General features: G+C 54.2%; 1 protein-coding gene across 1 annotated transcript; it reads right to left on the bottom strand.

Annotated features, from left to right (window-relative positions):
• Window positions 1–387: 387 nt before the first annotated feature.
• On the bottom strand, window positions 388–4,048 carry LOC106865656 (nuclear pore complex protein NUP62-like). Its single transcript, XM_014896237.1, has 6 exons — window positions 3,956–4,048; window positions 3,405–3,775; window positions 2,744–2,922; window positions 1,989–2,491; window positions 1,242–1,850; window positions 388–456 (listed from the first exon to the last, which is right to left on the bottom strand). Exons 1-6 carry the CDS (start codon window positions 4,046–4,048, stop codon window positions 388–390), a joined length of 1,824 nt encoding a protein of 607 aa, XP_014751723.1.
• Between the last annotated feature and the right edge of the window lie 13,125 nt (window positions 4,049–17,173).

Raw genomic sequence — 17,173 nt, forward strand, 5'->3', positions numbered from 1 at the left:
AAAAATGGGGGTCAGACACACTATAATGCTCGTGGAGTGCTCACGGACCATGTCATCTAGCGGGTGGCGACTGGTGCATGGCGACCGCTTCAAGGTTCTTACCGCAGGAGGGTGTCGCCACGTGCGCTGTGGTAGCCTGGCGCGCGCGGCGGCGGCATTCTTCACCACGCCTATAAAAGGGCATGATGACCACGGAGCAACTCAGAGCGGAGCTAAGAAGATGGCTGCAAGGGCGAGGGAGGCCGCAGTGACACGATGGTGGTGCATGCCATTAGCGCTCGGCGCCGATGGGTGCACAGCCACCGTGCCCATGCCGCATCCCTCCAACAGGCGGTTCCAAGGCGAGGGTTGCCGCAGAGACGCTGTGGGGGTGCATGCCATCACTGCTCAGCGCCAATGGGTGCACCGCCACAGCATCCTTGCCGCGCCCCTCCAGCAGGCGTTCCAAGCGCAGAACTGATACGATCAACATGAGAACAGACAGCTAAGTGCATTATCCTAGACGCCTAGCTTTCTAATACTCAACGCTAGCTTGTTGGCATGGGTCTGGTCTTGCGTGTGGCTGGAGTGTTAGAAGGACGCTTGCGGGGGGAGTGCGCTCCTCATGCGGCTTGCGGGTCCGTCCCGTGGGCGCGTGCTTGGGAGTAGCTAACCCGCAAGCGGAGTGGCTCACCGATGCTACTTGGCCCAGGTTGGCACTGCGGGTCCGTCCCGGGTCCCTGGTCCGGTTAAGTGGGTAGCGTGCGAGTCTCCGGCAACACAAAGCGCAACACATGGGGACAAGAAGATCCAGCCCGCAAGTCAGTTTCAGGAACAAGAACCAAGTAGAACCAGAAAACGAAATTCATAAAAGTAGCGAACGATTACATGGGCTAATAAAGTATTAATTGTTCAACGGAGCCAAGCGCAACACTTGCAGGATACAAAAAAGGAAAAAACAAAAGCTTGCAGGGGACTAAGACGGCTGGCTGCCGGGGGCTTCCGCTGAGGGCTCCGGCTCCGGATCTGGCTTCCTCTGCATCCGGTCCACCACTTCGTCGAAAAAACCGGCTTACCGCCCTGGTGTGGGAGGGGCCGTCCTCGTTGTCCGACCACGCGTCCAGCAGCGTCTCGAAGGGGAAGTCGGGGTGGTGGTAGTGCACTCGGGGCAGGATCGTCTCAGCGATCTCCCTGGCGCATGACGCTATCTCCCCGTCGCAGAATTTGGAGATCCACACGTCCAGCGCCCCGAGCTTCCCCACCATGTTGGAGTAGAACGGGATGAGGGTGCTGATATCCGTGCCGTCCACCTTCACGGCCAGCAGCTCGAACCTTGGCAGCAACTCACGCACGGCCTGGGCGATCTCGCGCAGCCTCTCGGTCTCCCTCCGCCGCTGCTCCGCCAGCTTGTCGTGGTTGCCGCATGCCAGCGCCACCGCGTACTTGGCCTTGCGGACGAGCTCCGCGAGCCGCGCGATCTCCTTGGCCTTGGCCACATTGTCCTCGCCCATCTTGATGAGCTCGCCCTGGGCGGTGGACAATTCCGACTCGAGATGGGTGCTCCGTTCCTTGGTGGAATTGAGCTCCTTCTCTCGCCGCGCCGACGCCGCTGCGCCATCCTCCGTAGCCTTGGCCTGCTCCTCCAGCTTCGTGCACAGCGCCTGGAGCTGGGTGGAGTAGCTACTGACCAGCTCGCTCTTCTCGTTGAGGCGAGCTTGGGTAGTAGCAAGCACCTCCTCGTGCTCCTTGTTGGCCTTCTCCCATGCCGTGGCCAGTGAGTCCAGTGCTTGCTGGTGTTCGGCGCGCTGGTCCTCCAGTTGCCGATGGAGCTCTGCCTCGGGGACGACTGGTGTTGCGGCCTCGTCCTTGGCCTGCCAAGCCAGGCGCGTCTCCTCCCATAGCCGGGAGAGGTCCTGCCGCTCCCTCTTGACATCTCGCCGCACCTCGCCGAGTTGGCCCTTCGCGAGCTCATGGCGCTCCCTCACCTTGTTGAATGAGGTGATGAACGCCAGTTGCTGCTCCTTGATGGAGTCGAGGAATTGGTGCCCCTGGTCGTAGATGCTCGGGTCCCATGTGATTGGGTCCAGAGTCGCCCCGGCAAGAATGCTGAGGTCTGGGCTGGAGGTAGCGGCGGACGACGACGAAACTCCTGCCGCAACGGTTTGGCCGGGAGGAGCATCGTCCCGTTGCCGGGGGGCCGCCTGCCACTCCCCTGCCACTTCCTTCTCCACCCCTGCGTCCGAAGGTTGCAGGTCTGGTGGAGGAACCGCGCTCCTGGCAGGAGTCGCCTCCTGTGGAGCAGCCACGGGATCCGTGTCTCCGGCCTGCGAGGCCGGGGACGCGCTGTCGGGCCCCGCTCCAGTAGCGACGGTGGGCGCCGCCACCGTTGTGTCTGGGGCGGCGGGGCTTGGCACGGGAACCACCTCTGGCTTGTCCCTCAACCCTGCGTTCTCGACGTCAGAGGTGAGGTCGATCGCCGCGTCGCCCGCCCTCGTTGTGGGCGCAATTGGTCCTGCGACAAAGAGCGGAATGAGTTCTTCAAGCTAAAATTGAGGTACCCAGCGGCGAACGCAAGGGAGCTCTGGACAGGTACCTTGCGGGGCCGCCGTGTTTACGGGGGGAGCCTGATCCCCCTCTGTCCCGGCTTCTGCTACCGGGCTGTCCGCTGCGGGCTGTATTTCGCCTGCGTGCCAAGGTGAGCGCGTGGTTATGGGTCAATGTGCAGAAAGAGCATGGACATTGGAGTCAGGGGAAGGGTCCGTACCTGCTGCGGGCTCCTCCTCCACTGGAATCAGGTCGGCGGCAGCCGTGGTGGCGGCGCCGCTGGCTTCCGTGCGAGCCTGACTGGCACTGGCAGTAGCCCGGGTGCGCGGCTTCTTGCTTGGCGCGGCGGGTGCAGTGTCCGTCCTCCCCCTCTTGCCGGCTCCAGCCGGGGTGCTGTCCCTACAGAGCGCCAACAAAGGAGTAATGAAACCAGAGCTGGTGCTAAACTTGTAGGAAGAAGGGGGGAGAGACGTCGGCTTACCTCGGGGGGTTGAGCTTGAGCGAGTACCCCAGAAGATTTCCCGCTTGGGCGGAGCCACGGACCCTCGTGGGGTTGCCGCAGCCCCGGTTGTCGTGGAAGCCGCCACGGCGCTTGCGGCCGCTGCGGAGGCCGCCGTTGCCGTGGGCGCCCTTGGTCTCCGCACCAGGGCCGCGTCGTCCTCATCCTCCTCCTCAGCCGCAGGGAGGGCCGTCTGGGCCCTGGCAACGTGGCCAGCCTCGTTGCCGGAGGACTCAATGCCAAGCCAGCTGAGTTCCGATCCCCCCCTCCCACTCTCCGCGGCCACTCGCTTCCCACGGGCTGCGGGTGGTCGAGGTTGCGATGCTCGAGTAGGGGAATCGGACATAAGCCCCCACTCATTGCAGGGCGGGTAGCTGCTAACGATGTTGTGCAGCCCCGCGACGCCGACGTGGAGGGATGGAGCCCCCGGAGCAGATCCGTGAATTGGGCATCCTCGCCGGTGATCCCCTTCACCCACGCCCGGATCGCATCCGGGATCGAGCCCGCGCTCTGGAGGCGCGTGTTCTCCCCTGGCCCTATGTACATCCACGCGGGGCGATACCGCAGCTGCAGCGGCGTGATGCGCCAGCTGATGTAGGTGCGCGCCACGTCAAGATCAGCGAGCCCCGCTAGTTGCAGGGCCTTGACCCTCTCGACGATGGGGAGGAGCTCTGCGTCGCGGCCGTAGCGGTCCCGCCCACTGTCGTCGCTCACCGGTAGCTCGGTGGGCGCGTAGATGAACTCATCGGGTTCCTCCACACGAACCCAGCACCAATCCGCGCGCCACTCCTTCTCGATCTTCTTCTCCGTCCGCACGATGAACTCCGACTTCATCTTGTCGCGGGCACGGAACACCACCCCCGATGACATCGCCTCCGATTGCTCGACGCGTGGGTAAAAGTAGTGGCGGAACAACGCCGCTGACAGTATCACCCCAACGAACCCCTCGCAGAGGAATTGGAAGGCGGCGAGGAGGAAGAGGGAAGTGGGGTGGAGAGGCGCAACCCGGAGCTGGTATGCTGCCATGAGTGCATGGAGGAAGAGGGAGTATGGAGGCACCAGCCCGGCAAGGATGAAGCGGGCGAACACCAAGAAGTCGATGTCCTGATGGTCGGCGCCGGCGGGAAGACGAGAGTCTCACCGTACTCGTTGAACCAGGAGGCGACGGCATGTCGGATCTTGTCAAGCCCCTCGCCGTTGTAGCCGGGCCTGAAAAAGGCCTGCGTGGCCCTCAACTCCTGTTTCTTCCAGTCCTTCTCCGAGAGAGGCTTCTTGGGAGCCTTCTCGCCTTTCTCGGCCACAGAACTCTTGGAGCCTTTCCCTCTCTTGGGGGCTGTGGGCGCCATGGGGAATGTGGGTAGAGACTAGCAGGAATGGGGATGAGAAAGAAGGGCTTGGGGCTAAGTGTTTGCTCCTCAGCACAGCGGTGGGGTTTTATAGCACCCCCGGCGCTAAGCAATGGTCGCATCCGCACCCTACGGGTGCGCTGGGCATAACTACCTTAAAGAGAGGGGATGCGGGACGTGGCCTTAACCACCCGTGATTAAGGGGAGGTTAGGGCGGAAATCTCGCCCCCACCACTCTGCCCGTAACGGCGGAGTCCTTGGAGTAACGCATAAACGGGCACCTGAAGCGGCTCGGAACCCACGTGTCGGTTAAGGGCGTAGCCCGGCAACCGACCAAGGATGAGTTCGCCCGGGAGCAGGCGTTGCCGGCCCACGCCCGGGGGCTACTGTCGCACCAGTGGCACCTGAGGTACCACCGCTGCCTAACGCGTGGGTCATTTCACGTGCTTCCTGGAAGGACAGCACCCTGGGTAGCACCGCTAGAGCTGCCCGTGAAGTCACCGGCCCTAGCCGGGCTGCGGGGGTTACCCCGGAAGGCGGCAAGGGAATCTTGGTCAGAACGCCCCCCGGGAAGGTCACTTGCCGGGAGGGTGTTCCCGGGCGCTGGCGCCTACGACAGGGCCGATGCCCAGCAGGCAGAGCGTCTACGCCACGTGGCCGCCCCGGCAGGCTACCTGTGCGCGGGACTCGTTAGGGCGAGGAGTGGCACAAGCAAGCATTAAATGCTCCGACAGAAGGGTGGTTCCTTGTCAAGTCAGCTCACAGTGAGTGTCTCTCAGTGAATCCAAGGCACATATCGCCCTGGGTACAGTGCTTTGAACCGTGCATGCATGCCAGCGCAGCAAGGGCAAGCTGCCTAAGGTCTAAGCTCGACACTTGTCACCCTTGCATCGAGGCACCTGTGGTATCCCCTTGAGTATAAAAGGAGGACCATCGCCAACGGTCAAGGGGTTCGATTGGGTTCGGTTCGGTTGGGTTCTTACTAGTTTTAGTCAGAAGTAGCAAGTAGCACTTAGCAAAAAGGAGAGAGCGCCCGGGGACCCCCCCCCCTCCCCCGGCAACCTGTAAACCCTAGTTCATCGGCTAATACAAACTCAGAAGCAGGACGTAGGGTTTTACACCTCAGGGTGGCAAGGTTTACCTAGGTTCAAGGCCCTCAGAACGTAAAACCCCTACGTCCTGCTTTTGGTGTATTGTATTGATCGAGATTATAGAGAAGCTATGAAGCTATGATGCGCAGATGGATCTGGCGTGTGTGTAGAGATTCCCCCTTCCCGACTCCCCCTCCTAGCCTTATATACCGGCGGCTAGGTCTCGGGCGTGATTATCGGGAAGGTTACAATCGGATCAGTTTATTCTGGTACAAAAAGATTATGCTCCTTGACTTGAGCCACACTTTGAGGGACTCGACCTGCATATACTTGATGGGCCTTCGAGTGGACCCCCTGTTGGGCTGTATCGGGTATATGAAGGTTGAGAACTCGAAGTGTTATTCTCTCGTCAGTTAGCCCCCGAGTCCCTATTCGAGGTAAAATGAATGGTTTGAACAGGGTAGGGGCACTTGATGCAATCCACTCAATGTGCTCTAGGTTAATAGGAGCATGGGTGTTTCTACCCCGTGTCCATTAGTTAACAATATTGTAACAATCACTTGTAGTAAGATAAACTATGTTTTGCTACCACGCCACAAAGCCTGAACCCCACTCTACCTCAATGGCATATACTTGGTAGGATCTGTTATAACTTCCAGGTGAACTTGCTATACATTCAAATGTATTGATCACGTAGTGGCTGCAATTAATAATGCAGGTGAATCTGACGAAGAGTGAGGTTCGTCGATGTTCTTTGGGTCATGTGCTTACATTCCAACACGCTCTCTCCTCTGGGAGTAGATGAGGCCCATTTGCTCTACCTTTCCGCTGCAGTTTTATGATACAATGTTATCATGGTTTTGAAACAGTATTTGTTTATGCTGGCCTAAGTGGTCATGCAAGTTTGTAAGTACAATTTAAGTTCTGGATGATACGATGTAATAAAGTACCTTTCACCTTTGTATCTTGGTATTACATCTTGAACTGTGTGTGCTAGTAAGTTGATCCAGGGACTAGCACAGATAAGCACAGAGATCGAACCCTAGTAAGGGGGCGGTCACTTCATGCACCGGGGCAAAAACTCTGTTAGCATACATCGGCACTCGAGTCCCCAGGCTCGAGCCTGGATAACTGGCGGTATTCAAGTCAAACTTGCTGGGGGTTTTATAGACTCGAAATCCAGTACTGTAAGGCGATCAACCAATGCATCCGTTGGGATCTTTTCTTCATGCAAGCGCATGGATAATCTGGAATCGCATGATGATGCTGATTTCCAGGCCCAATGAAAAACCATCGGGTCTTACCTTCACATTATGAACGTGGCTTCGGATTTATTTTGCAGTCTATGCGACCCGGATATTGCTGTCGAGTGCCCTTGAGTGAGATACATTTTGAGTTCCTGTACCGTCGGGTGGCAACCCCGAGTCTCCTAGAGCTTGACATGACGTCTCAGCCGATGCTTTGATTAAAGAAATGGTATGGGTAGTCGATGGGACGTACCTTATGCTTTATGCACGGACTGAATTGAGTACTGTGGATGTGGTCAATTTGATTTGACCATACGACGTGCGCTAGATTTTAGGCACAATAATAGCTGTCATGGGTTCCTGAACCGATGGGAGAAATGCTGGGGCCACGCGCCATACATGGATGCGATACACGTGGCACCGTCCTAAATCGTGCGATTCCGCTCCTTCCCGTTATCAATCGTCTTCTTCCTTCCTCATTTCACCCCATTGTATCCCAGATTTCACTGCATATTCCTTCTGCGCTCTGCTCCCTCACCCAAACCTAGCCTCCTGTTCGTCGCTCCTGCTTCCCACTTCCTCCACCACTGCCATCGCGCGATTCCCACCATGGGCAAGAAGAAGATCTCTACCGCCGCCGGTGCTAGTGCCGTTGCTGACGGCAAGAGGGCATCTCGCGATGCTCCCCCTGCCTTGGACAAGAAATCCAAGAAGGTTGTTGACGCCGCGCCCGGCGGTGACAAGAAGACCGAGGAGTGGAAGCGCTCTGGGATCATGGCGCGTCATTTCTCGGTGATGCGGAAGCACGGCTCATTCCTGGCGAGGATTCCGGCAAGGTCCGCGTCCCGGGCAATGAGGTAACTCCCCGTCCCAGGCCTGAGGAGCGAGTTGTTTTCTATGATTTCGTTGTCCGCGGCCTTTCTCTCCCCGTCCATTTTTCTTCCATGCGCTACTACTAGCGTACAGGCTTCAGATGCACGATCTGACGCCCAATAGCTGCATGCACATCACGTGTTTAATCACTCTCTGTGAATGCTACTTGGGCGTGAAACCGCACTGGGGTTTGTGGAAGAAGCTGTTCATCATCAAGCGGCAGGGCAAGGGCGACTGGATCTACAAGACCAGCGGCGCCAACATCCAAGTCCGCGGAGATGTCCAATACTTCTCCCTTCATCAAATCGAGTCGGTGCAGCAGTGGAGGAGTCGATGGTTTTACCTCCCAGACGAGCCAGTCGATGGCAAGGACTTCAGCCTGCCCAAGTTCTCTGCCTTTGCTCAAGTTAGAAAACTGAAGTCTTGGAATCATGAGCTAACAACTGAGGAGGATGTAGAGGCTACTGTTCTGTTCAGAGAAAGAAGTGAGTGGTCTGTAGCTCATCGCCCTTTTCATGAAGAGGCGGATTCAGCCGATCCAGGCCCGAGTCCACTCCATGTGGGAGTACTCAGGGCTGTCAGACTCCACACGAGTCTGTGCGCAGGATCTGTCGGACGAGGACCTTCTGACTCGAGTAAGGGTGGTCACTCGAAAAGAGATCACCTTGGAAGATCTAGAGTCGCCTCTGCCGCCTTACGGACCCGACCGATCGCGTGAAGAGGTGACTTTTCCTTACTCACTCACCATTTACTACTCTGCAACTTCCAAGTTAGTTTTTATTGAAAAGTGTTGTTGCAGGGCCACCAGCAGCTTATGAGCCAACCTCCATTGGACGAAGGGGTGCCAGTCGACGACGACGAACCGGTCGACTGCTCCAACTCCGACGCCCTTTACGAGGACGACGTGGATGAGGAGGAAGATGACCATCAGTCACGCAAGCGTGGTTGGTCAAGTGAAGCGGAGCAATCGACTGGAGACTCTCATCAGCACGAGGTGCCTGAGGAGACAATTCCGTCGAGTGCCATAGCCGCATCCGATGAACCGAGGCCCCAGTCACCGTCCCCGTCGGCTCCCCTAACCAAGAAAGCCAAGGTCACTGTCAAGCCGAAGCGACATCTTTGCATATTCGATGTGTCATTGAGTGGCTCTCCAGGTATGTTTAATTTAAAAACAGTTCCTTTGTCGGTTGAGAATTCTTCTTTCCGAGTTAACGAGTAGCCGAAATCCACGGTGATGGTGACGCCGTGGCCAAGAATTCTCGCGCCGTTTCTCCGGCCCGGAGTCCTTCAAAACCGAGTGTCTCATTGGCTCGGTTCGAGGTGCGAGATTCTTCACCGGCGAGGAACTCACCCACCAGGCTTCCCGAGATGGCACCGACTCCGACTATTGCGCAACCATCGACTTTGGCATCCCAGCTTCGTATTGGGGCTTTGGCCCTGGAAAACCATGTGAGTGTTCTCCCGATGGGAGTGTCGAGTGAAACAATTTGTCGTGCTAATAGCTTTCACTCGTGCTTCTATCAATTGCAGCCTTTCGTTGAAAGGTTGGTGGATCTTGGCAACCGCTACTTAATACTGGAGGAGGAAAAGCAGCAGCTGTGCCTGGAACTGACCCAAGCGAAAGAGGCCGCTGCTCACGCCCATGGTATGAGCTTTAACTGTACTTAATCCCTGTCCATACTGTCTGCACGGACTTGGTGCCTGTTAACCTTGCCTGTTTTTGCAGGGTTGACTGAACAGGCCAACCGACTACGCGACGTGGCGGTTGGTAATAGTCAAGAGTGGTGGTCGAAGTACAAGCAGTTGGTTGCTGATTCTGCCAAGGAATTGGCGGCTGCGTGCGCCGAGGTGGACGCGGCTGTCAAGCAGGCCAAGCTGGAAGCGCAGGAGAGCTTGGCACTCGAGAGGAAGGAGATTGCCTCTCGAGATGATGAGTTGAAGACGTGACTGTCGGCTGCTGTCGACGCGCTCTCCGGTGAGTTTAATCGTAACTGATTTTGTTTCCTTTCCCCTTTGATTTCTTCGATTGATATGATTTTGGTGCAGATTCCCTCGGCTCATTGTCCTCTCTCCGTGGCAAACACCAAGTCACTGAATTGAGTGGTGTGGTGGGCTCCGTTGGGGAGTTGTGCAATCATGCGGGTGACATGCTCACGAAGGTGACTTCCTCGCTGAGGTCATTATTTACGAATATGTATCCAGACGTCGAGGCGCCGAGCTCACTTGACGGCTTGCTGAGCTTCTTCGACGGAGAAGATCCACTCGAGGACTTCACTCGGGCGCAGACCCAGGCAGGTGCTGAGGCTGCCTTCATCCTCTCACTCGCGCATGGACTCGACCAAGTGCTGCTACAGAAGGTTGCTGATGGCGCTCCCACAACTCCTGACGGGCAAGTTGTCGAGTTGAAGCGCTTTGTTAAGCGGGGACGCAAGCTGGCGAAGAAGTTTACCACCGTCATCAAGCAACTGAATGCGGCGACTGTCCGGACCGCGCAGGAGGCTACAGATGAGGTGGGAGCTGGTCCTTTGTCGTGAAGTTCGTTCTTGCTTTACTGTAATAGTTTGTAGTATTGACTCCGCCATGATTTTGTTTAAGATGAATTCGTACTATGGTGCCTGAAATATCTTCTTTTGATGCAATATGAATGTCTCTTGGCCGTCTTTTGGAGATGTATTTTCTATTCTGTCTTGGTTGGCGCTGTAGAGCGATGACGACGAAATGCGCGAAACACCAGTTGTCCAAGCCATTCCCGTGCAGTCGCAGCCAGTGCCTGCTACCATGGCGACTCCGGCACCTTCCCCCGCCTCTCTTCTGGACCCGACGATATTGAGGGACCAACTGAAGGGTCTCGAGCAAAAGCTTCGGGTGGTTACAAAGGAGGTGGCCATGCAACGGACCAAAGCCAAAGCCGCCACTGACTGCGAGGAATTTCTTATGAAGGAGTTGTCGACGATGTGCGAGAAATTGGTGGGTAACCGAATTTCTTTCCTTTGATTGACTATCGCCTTTGCATCTGTGGTTGTTATTGATTCTGATGCTCCAGGTCTTCAACTTGACCCCCAATCGGAGACCGAGCGAGTGAACTCCCGACTGACCAGGCTGAACACGTCGAACAGATCATCCTTTTGGTATGACAGAGATAGGGTCCGAGCTTTGGCATTGATGCAAGACCGTGTTGACCAGATAGGGGGTTTCGCTGACTCCTGTCGATCGACGTTGGAGCATGTATACCAAGCCTTGTTTCCTCTGCGTCGACCGCCTACCAGACTTGAAGCTTTGATGCAAAAATTTCGTGGCGGCACGGGAATACAAGATTTTGCTCGGAGTTTGATGATCAGGGGCGCTCAACATGCTTTGGCGTTTGCCTTGGTGAAGCATCCCAGTTTGGATCTTGATCATGTCCATGAGCTGTCTGTGATGCCTGGGGAGACGATTGATATTCGACCCCAAATGGATCGAACTCTGCAACCGGCTCGATGGATCATCTTCCTTCGTGAAGAAGCGGAGCAAACGCGGCTTGAGGCGAACCGGGTCGCAAGTCAAGTTGCACCGTACGTAGGCACCTAGAGGAAAAGATATTGGGTGCGCAATCAGCGCTCCCGATGGGAGTAGCCCCCAAGTGTGTGTCCAACTGCTTGTAGTTGGGGACGGACTCGAAAGAAAAATTCAACTTGTATGTGGCCACCGTAATGGATCTGTTATATAAATCGATGTTCAAATGTTGTGCATTTCGTCCATATTCGCTGCGTGGGTTACCATCGAGTACACGGATAGCACCCCTGATGGCGATAGCCCCCGAGTGCACAGCCAACTGCATAGAGTTAGGAAAGAACTCGAACGGATCATGAGTTAGGAATTTTTCATCAGGTGTGCGGACAGCTCTCCCGATGGGAGTAGCCCCTGAGTGCGTGGCTAACTGCGTGGAGTTAGGCACGGACTCGAACAGATCTTGAGTTGGTAAAATTTCGTCGGGTGCGCGATCAGCGCTCCCAATGGGAGTAGCCCCCGAGTGCGTGGCTAACTGCGTGGAGTTAGGCACGGACTCGAACAGATCTTGAGTTGGTAAAGTTTCGTCGGATGCGCGATCAGCGCTCCCGATGGGAGTAGCCCCCGAGTCCATGGTCGACTATTTATAGTCGGGTTTGGACTCATTGATTGGCATATCCCGTGAGATCAGCGGCTTCATTGGTTTCGCCGAGATGAGTCGCTCTGATGAGATTGTGTATCTTCGCGATCGCGTGAGGGACGCTGAATGTCAGCTCTTGGCTCTTCGCGGGGAGGTTGCTGTGTGGAAGTCGAAGGCTCGCGCCGCTGCCACCCGAGAAGAATTTCTCCTAGGGGAGCTTGTTTCGATAAGCTCTGATCTGTGCGGTAAGCATTGTCCGTGGTGACTACACGTTCTGTATTGCTTTCCATCTTGAACAAGATGTTTTGTGTTTGCAGAAATTATCCCCGAGACCCATGAGGAGGTTGGACGTGTTCGTCATCATCTGAACACGCTTCAACGGGCAAGGCCGACCGTTCCTTCCTTCTGGTTTGATTCCGATAGGGGGTATGTATTGGCGCTTCTGCAGGATCGAGCTGCTCGAGCCAAAGCTTGTTTGAGCTCGTGCCGCCAGATTATGACTGACATTCATCGAGCTCTATTCCTGAATACGCCGGTTCTTGACGGTCTTCGGGGTTTGGTCCGTTTGTTCACAGATTCAGCTGTCATCAAGAGTTATATACATGAGCAGCTTGTAACTGGCGCCAGCATGGGCCTGGCTTTTGTTAGGTTTCGATATCCAGGCCTCGATCTGGGGGGACTGCATGTGGTGCCGTTTTTTGAAGATGGCGAGATTAACATGGAGTATTACTATGACGCCGTCGAGTGGCATGCTCGAGAACTGGTCAACCTTGTCGAGATGATATAGACTTCTGCTGCGTTGCTGATAGGTGTCGAACAGCTTGTGTTTCTTCTTCTTTTATCGTGTCCTGCAACCAAAACTTTGTTGGTTAAATATTTTGAATATGTACCTTTATCCACTGATCTCGTTTGCCGATGTTAAATATCTCGTGTCGTGACGAAGTGTGATAGACTTGCGCCTGAGTGCCGTCCGTTGATGAAGGTGTCGAGCCGTTGGTTTGGAGTTCTCTCCTGGACGGGTGTAATTATGATTTGTACGATGCTTGTTTTCGCGAGTGTTTTGCGCAGCCCCCGAGTTCGGATTGACTGTCGGGTGAGTGCCACCCGCGGAGTTTTACCTGCGATGCTGGAGTTGCCGTACTCGAGCGATATTATATAGATACATCCCTCAGTTCTTTGAATAGATGGAGGTGTTTAATGTAGTAATTCAGCTCATGTGCGAGGGAAAAACTAATCTTTATTCAATGGCGTACTGACAAAAAAAATATGACTGAATAAAAACTGAAGACGATAAAAAGATAAACCGATTCTGTTTGTAGAAAAAACTAAGCGTAGAAACGCCGTAGCTGTGCGGCATTCCACGGCGTGCCAAAATCGACGCTGGTGGCTGGATCCTTCAGGATGTAGGCACCGCCGGAGATCACTTTGGATATGATGTAGGTCCTTCCCAAGGTGATGCCAATTTGTGATGACCCTTCTGTTTCAGCCAAGGACTAGGTCGCCTTCAACGAATGAACGACGGCGTAGTCGACGGTCGTGATAATTGCAGAGACTCTATTGGTAGACTGCTGACCGAGCAAGGGCGATGTCGCGTGCCTCATCTGCTGCGTCGAGTGCATCTTCCATACCTTCTGTGCAATCTGGTCCAGCGTATGCTGCGACCCGAGGTGCGTTATACCTTACTTCGGATGGCAGCACTGCTTTTGCTCCGTACACCATGAAGAAAGGGGTGAACTGTGTCGAAGAATTGGGTGTAGTCCTCAAGCTCCAGAGTACCGAAGGGAGTTCTTCGACCCAAGGGTGTAATCAACCTTTTCCGCATGCCTTCGGTGAGCAGACCGTTGGCCTTTTCGACTTGGCCATTTGTCTGCGGGTGCGTGACTACAGCGTAGTTGATTCAGATCCCCATCTGCACGCAGAAGTCTTGAAAGTCGGCTGCTTTGAAGTTGCTTCCATGGTCTGTGATGATACTGTGAGAAACGCCAAAACGTAAAATGATATACCTGAAGAATTAAATAGCCGATGCAGATGTGGCACTTGCGATTGGCATGGCTTCGATCCACTTCGAAAATTTGTCAACCGCGACTAGTAGAAAGCGGTGTCCTCCATGACGCGACTTCCTCAACGGCCTAACATATCGAGTCCCCATTGCTCAAAAGGCCAGGCGACGGGAATTGTCTTGAGTTCGGATGCTGGGGCATGCGGCTTCATAGCGAACATCTGACATGCCTCGCATTTGCTGACGATAGCCTGGGCGTCGAGTAGCGCCGTGGGCCAGTAGAATCCAGCTCTGAAGGCTTTGGCGGCGATTGTCTTGCTTCCGGCGTGGTGCCCGCACGTACCCTGATGGATATCTAGAAGGATATCATGTCCTTCTTCTGGTGAGATACATCTCTGAAAAATACCGGAGACGCTGCGTTTGCACAATTCGCCGTTGATTACTGTGAAAGCTTTCGATCGCCGCATAACCCTTCTAGCTTCGGTTGTATCCTCTGGCAACTCCTGCCGGAGCATGTATGCGAGTAAAGGCTTCATCCATGTTGGTTCAATTGCCAGGACTTCGACTGCATCGGCTGCTGCTTGCTCATTTGCGGGGTTGTCAGGTGAAACTGCTGAATCGGCTGTGGGATCTGAATTGGGCGACTTTTTGACTGAAATTGCCGTGCTTCTTTGATGCTTCGCTGATGGATGATCTCCAAAAAAACGCTGGGCGGAACTGCTGCCCGTGTGGATCCCAGGTTGGCCAAATGATCAGCCTCTTCATTACTGGCTCGGCTGACATGCGCGAGCTCACAACCGTCAAAATTACCCTCCAGTGTGTTGTACATATCACGGTAGACGATCATGGTGTCTGATACTGGGTCACAGGTCTTCATTGTTTGCTGCACAACCAAGTTAGAGTCACCATAGATCATTAGGCGAGTGGCACCGCACGCTTTTGCCATCCGCATGCCCTGCAACAGAGCTTCGTACTCGGCTTCATTGTTGGAAGCATTGCGGAAGTGCATCTGAAAAACATAGCGCATCCTGTCTCCTTTTGGTGAGATCAATATTACTCCTGCCCCGACATCTTCTGCCTGTTTGGACCCATCAAAATACATGCTCCAGGCACTCGACAAATCGGGGGGGGGGGGGGGGCTTGGAGTATGCATCTCAGTCCACTCGGCGATGAAATCTGGCAGCACATGCGACTTGATTGCTTTTCGGCACTTGTATGTGATATTCCTGGGCGAAAGCTCGATTCCCCATTGGGCGACCCGTCCTGTTGCCTCTGGGTTATTGAGAATGTTGGCGAGTGGAGCTTCACTTACTACGACGATCGGGTGTTGCTGAAAATAATGTTCCAGCTTCCGAGCCATCACGAATACTCCGTATGCCAGTTTCTGATAATGTGGATAACGCTGCTTTGCGAGAGACAGTACCTCACTAACATAGTATATTGGCCTTTGGAATGGCTGCGCTTTCTCTTCTTCTGCTCTTTCTACTACCAAGGCCGTGCTGACCACTTGATTTGTGGCGGCGAGGTATAGCAAGAGAGGCTCATTCTCGAGTGGGGCTACAAGGACCGATGGAGTTGATAGCATGCATTTTAGATCGGCGAATGCGTTGCTGGCTTCGGGTGTCCACGTGAATCTGTCCCCCTTCTTGAGTAGCTGGTAGAATGGTAGGGCTTTTTCTCCCAATGTACTAATGAAACGGCTGAGGGCTGCCACTCGTCCTGTAAGCTGCTGTACTGCATGGATGTTTGTTGGTTCCTCCATTGTTACTATTGCTCTGATCTTGTCTGGATTGGCTTCGATTCCCTTTGCAGAAAGAAAGTAGCCCAGAAGCTGCCCTGCAGGTACTCCGTAGACTCATTTCGTCGGGTTAAGCTTGTCCGATACTTATCAAGATTCTGGAATGTCTCCTGAATATCCTCTAATAAAGTATCTTCAGTATTTGTCTTGATGACGATATCGCGATGTAGAATTGAACATTTCTGCCAAGCTGCGCCCCAAGACACTCTGCATGCAGCGTTGATACGTAGCGCCTGCGTTTTTCAGTCCGAAAGGCATAGTTGTGTAGCAGAAAACTCCATAAGGCGTTATGAATGTTGTCTTGTCTTCGTCCTCCTTGAATCGAATCTGATTGTATCCAGAATATGCATCAAGGAATGACAACCTGGCACATCCCGCAGTCGAATCGACAATCTGGTTAATTCGAGGCAGGGGAAAATGATCTTTCGGGCAGTGCTTGTTCAATGAGGTGAAGTCCACGCACATGCGCAAAACTTTCGTATTCTTCTTCGGGACAAGCACGGGGTTCGCCACCTGGGTAGCTTGTTTTATTTCTCGGATAAACTTTGCATCGAGCAAACGATTGATCTCCTCACCAATGGCCTTTCGCTTTTGTTCTGAAAAACACCGCATCGATTGCCTGATGGGTTTGGCATGCTCGTCCACATGCAAAGAGTGCTCGGCGAGTTCCCTGGGAATACCCGGCATATCGGATGCTACCCAGGCAAAAAAATTCCAATTCTCACGCAGGAACTCGATGAGCGCGCTTTCCAATGAGGGAGGAAGACTCGAGGACACCAGCACTGTTTTACTGGGATCCGTCGGGTGTACCTGATGCTCCGTCGTGTCGCTCTTCGTGCTGAACTCCATCTGTTGTGGCACTTTCTTCGTCATGGGAAGTACGTCGTTGTCCGTCGTTGTAACATCCCAAAATCTCAAACTTTTACATGTGCATTGGATCCATGAGCATCATGCCACAACTGCATATTTAAATTCAAAATTTGAATCTCAAAAGGCCTTAAAAGACTTTTTTTACACCCATTTAAGCTTTGGATTTTCAAACCAATAGGGTTTATGTAAAAAAAGGGGTTTATTGCATAAATAACCTATCCCATAATTTTTGGATAATTATTTGGAGTTGAAAAAGTATTTTATTTAAATAGATATATAGCCCTAAAGGCATTTATAGGGCAAATGTATTTTTATATATTTTATTTTGAGGGGAAACTACTCAAAAAAGTTGTATCATGGTAAAACATGATTTTAGAAATTTTCTGGAATTTATTTGGACCAATTTGGAGTTCAAAATCAAAAGATATCAAAGAAATGAGAAAAACAGAAAAAGAAAAGGCTAAAGAAAAAAAATAGAACGGACCGACCCACTGGGCCGGCCCGCTAAGGCACGAACCGACCGAACCGGCCGTCCGACCGCGCCCGACCGCACCCGAACCGGACCGGTCCGAACGCGCGCGCCCGCTACCGCTGACGCGTGGGACCCACGCGTCAGGGTCTTCTTCCCCGAAGGATAGCCCGCGCCGCCGCCGCAATCCCCGCGCCGCCTTCCTTCTTCGCCGCCGCGCTGTCTCCGCCACGGATTCCAACCTTCCCGACCGAGCTGCATGCGTCCCTATAAAGCTCTCGCCCTCCTCTTCTTTTTCCCTCTTCTCGCCCTCGCTCGCATGCGCCCACGCC

Source organism: Brachypodium distachyon, chromosome 1 (genome assembly GCF_000005505.3).
Source record: "Brachypodium distachyon strain Bd21 chromosome 1, Brachypodium_distachyon_v3.0, whole genome shotgun sequence".
Taxonomy (NCBI): Eukaryota; Viridiplantae; Streptophyta; class Magnoliopsida; order Poales; family Poaceae; genus Brachypodium; species Brachypodium distachyon.

Bases quoted from the DNA above. Each gene is read 5' to 3' on its own strand.
- LOC106865656 (XM_014896237.1), bottom strand. From the start codon at position 4,048: ATGGCAGCATACCAGCTCCGGGTTGCGCCTCTCCACCCCACTTCCCTC. The intron at 2,492-2,743 runs GTACGGACCCTT...TCTTTGTCGCAG, and splicing joins GGAGGAGGAGCCCGCAGCAG to GACCAATTGCGCCCACAACG. The intron at 1,851-1,988 runs GCGTTCATCACC...CTGGCTTGGCAG, and splicing joins CCATCAAGGAGCAGCAACTG to GCCAAGGACGAGGCCGCAAC.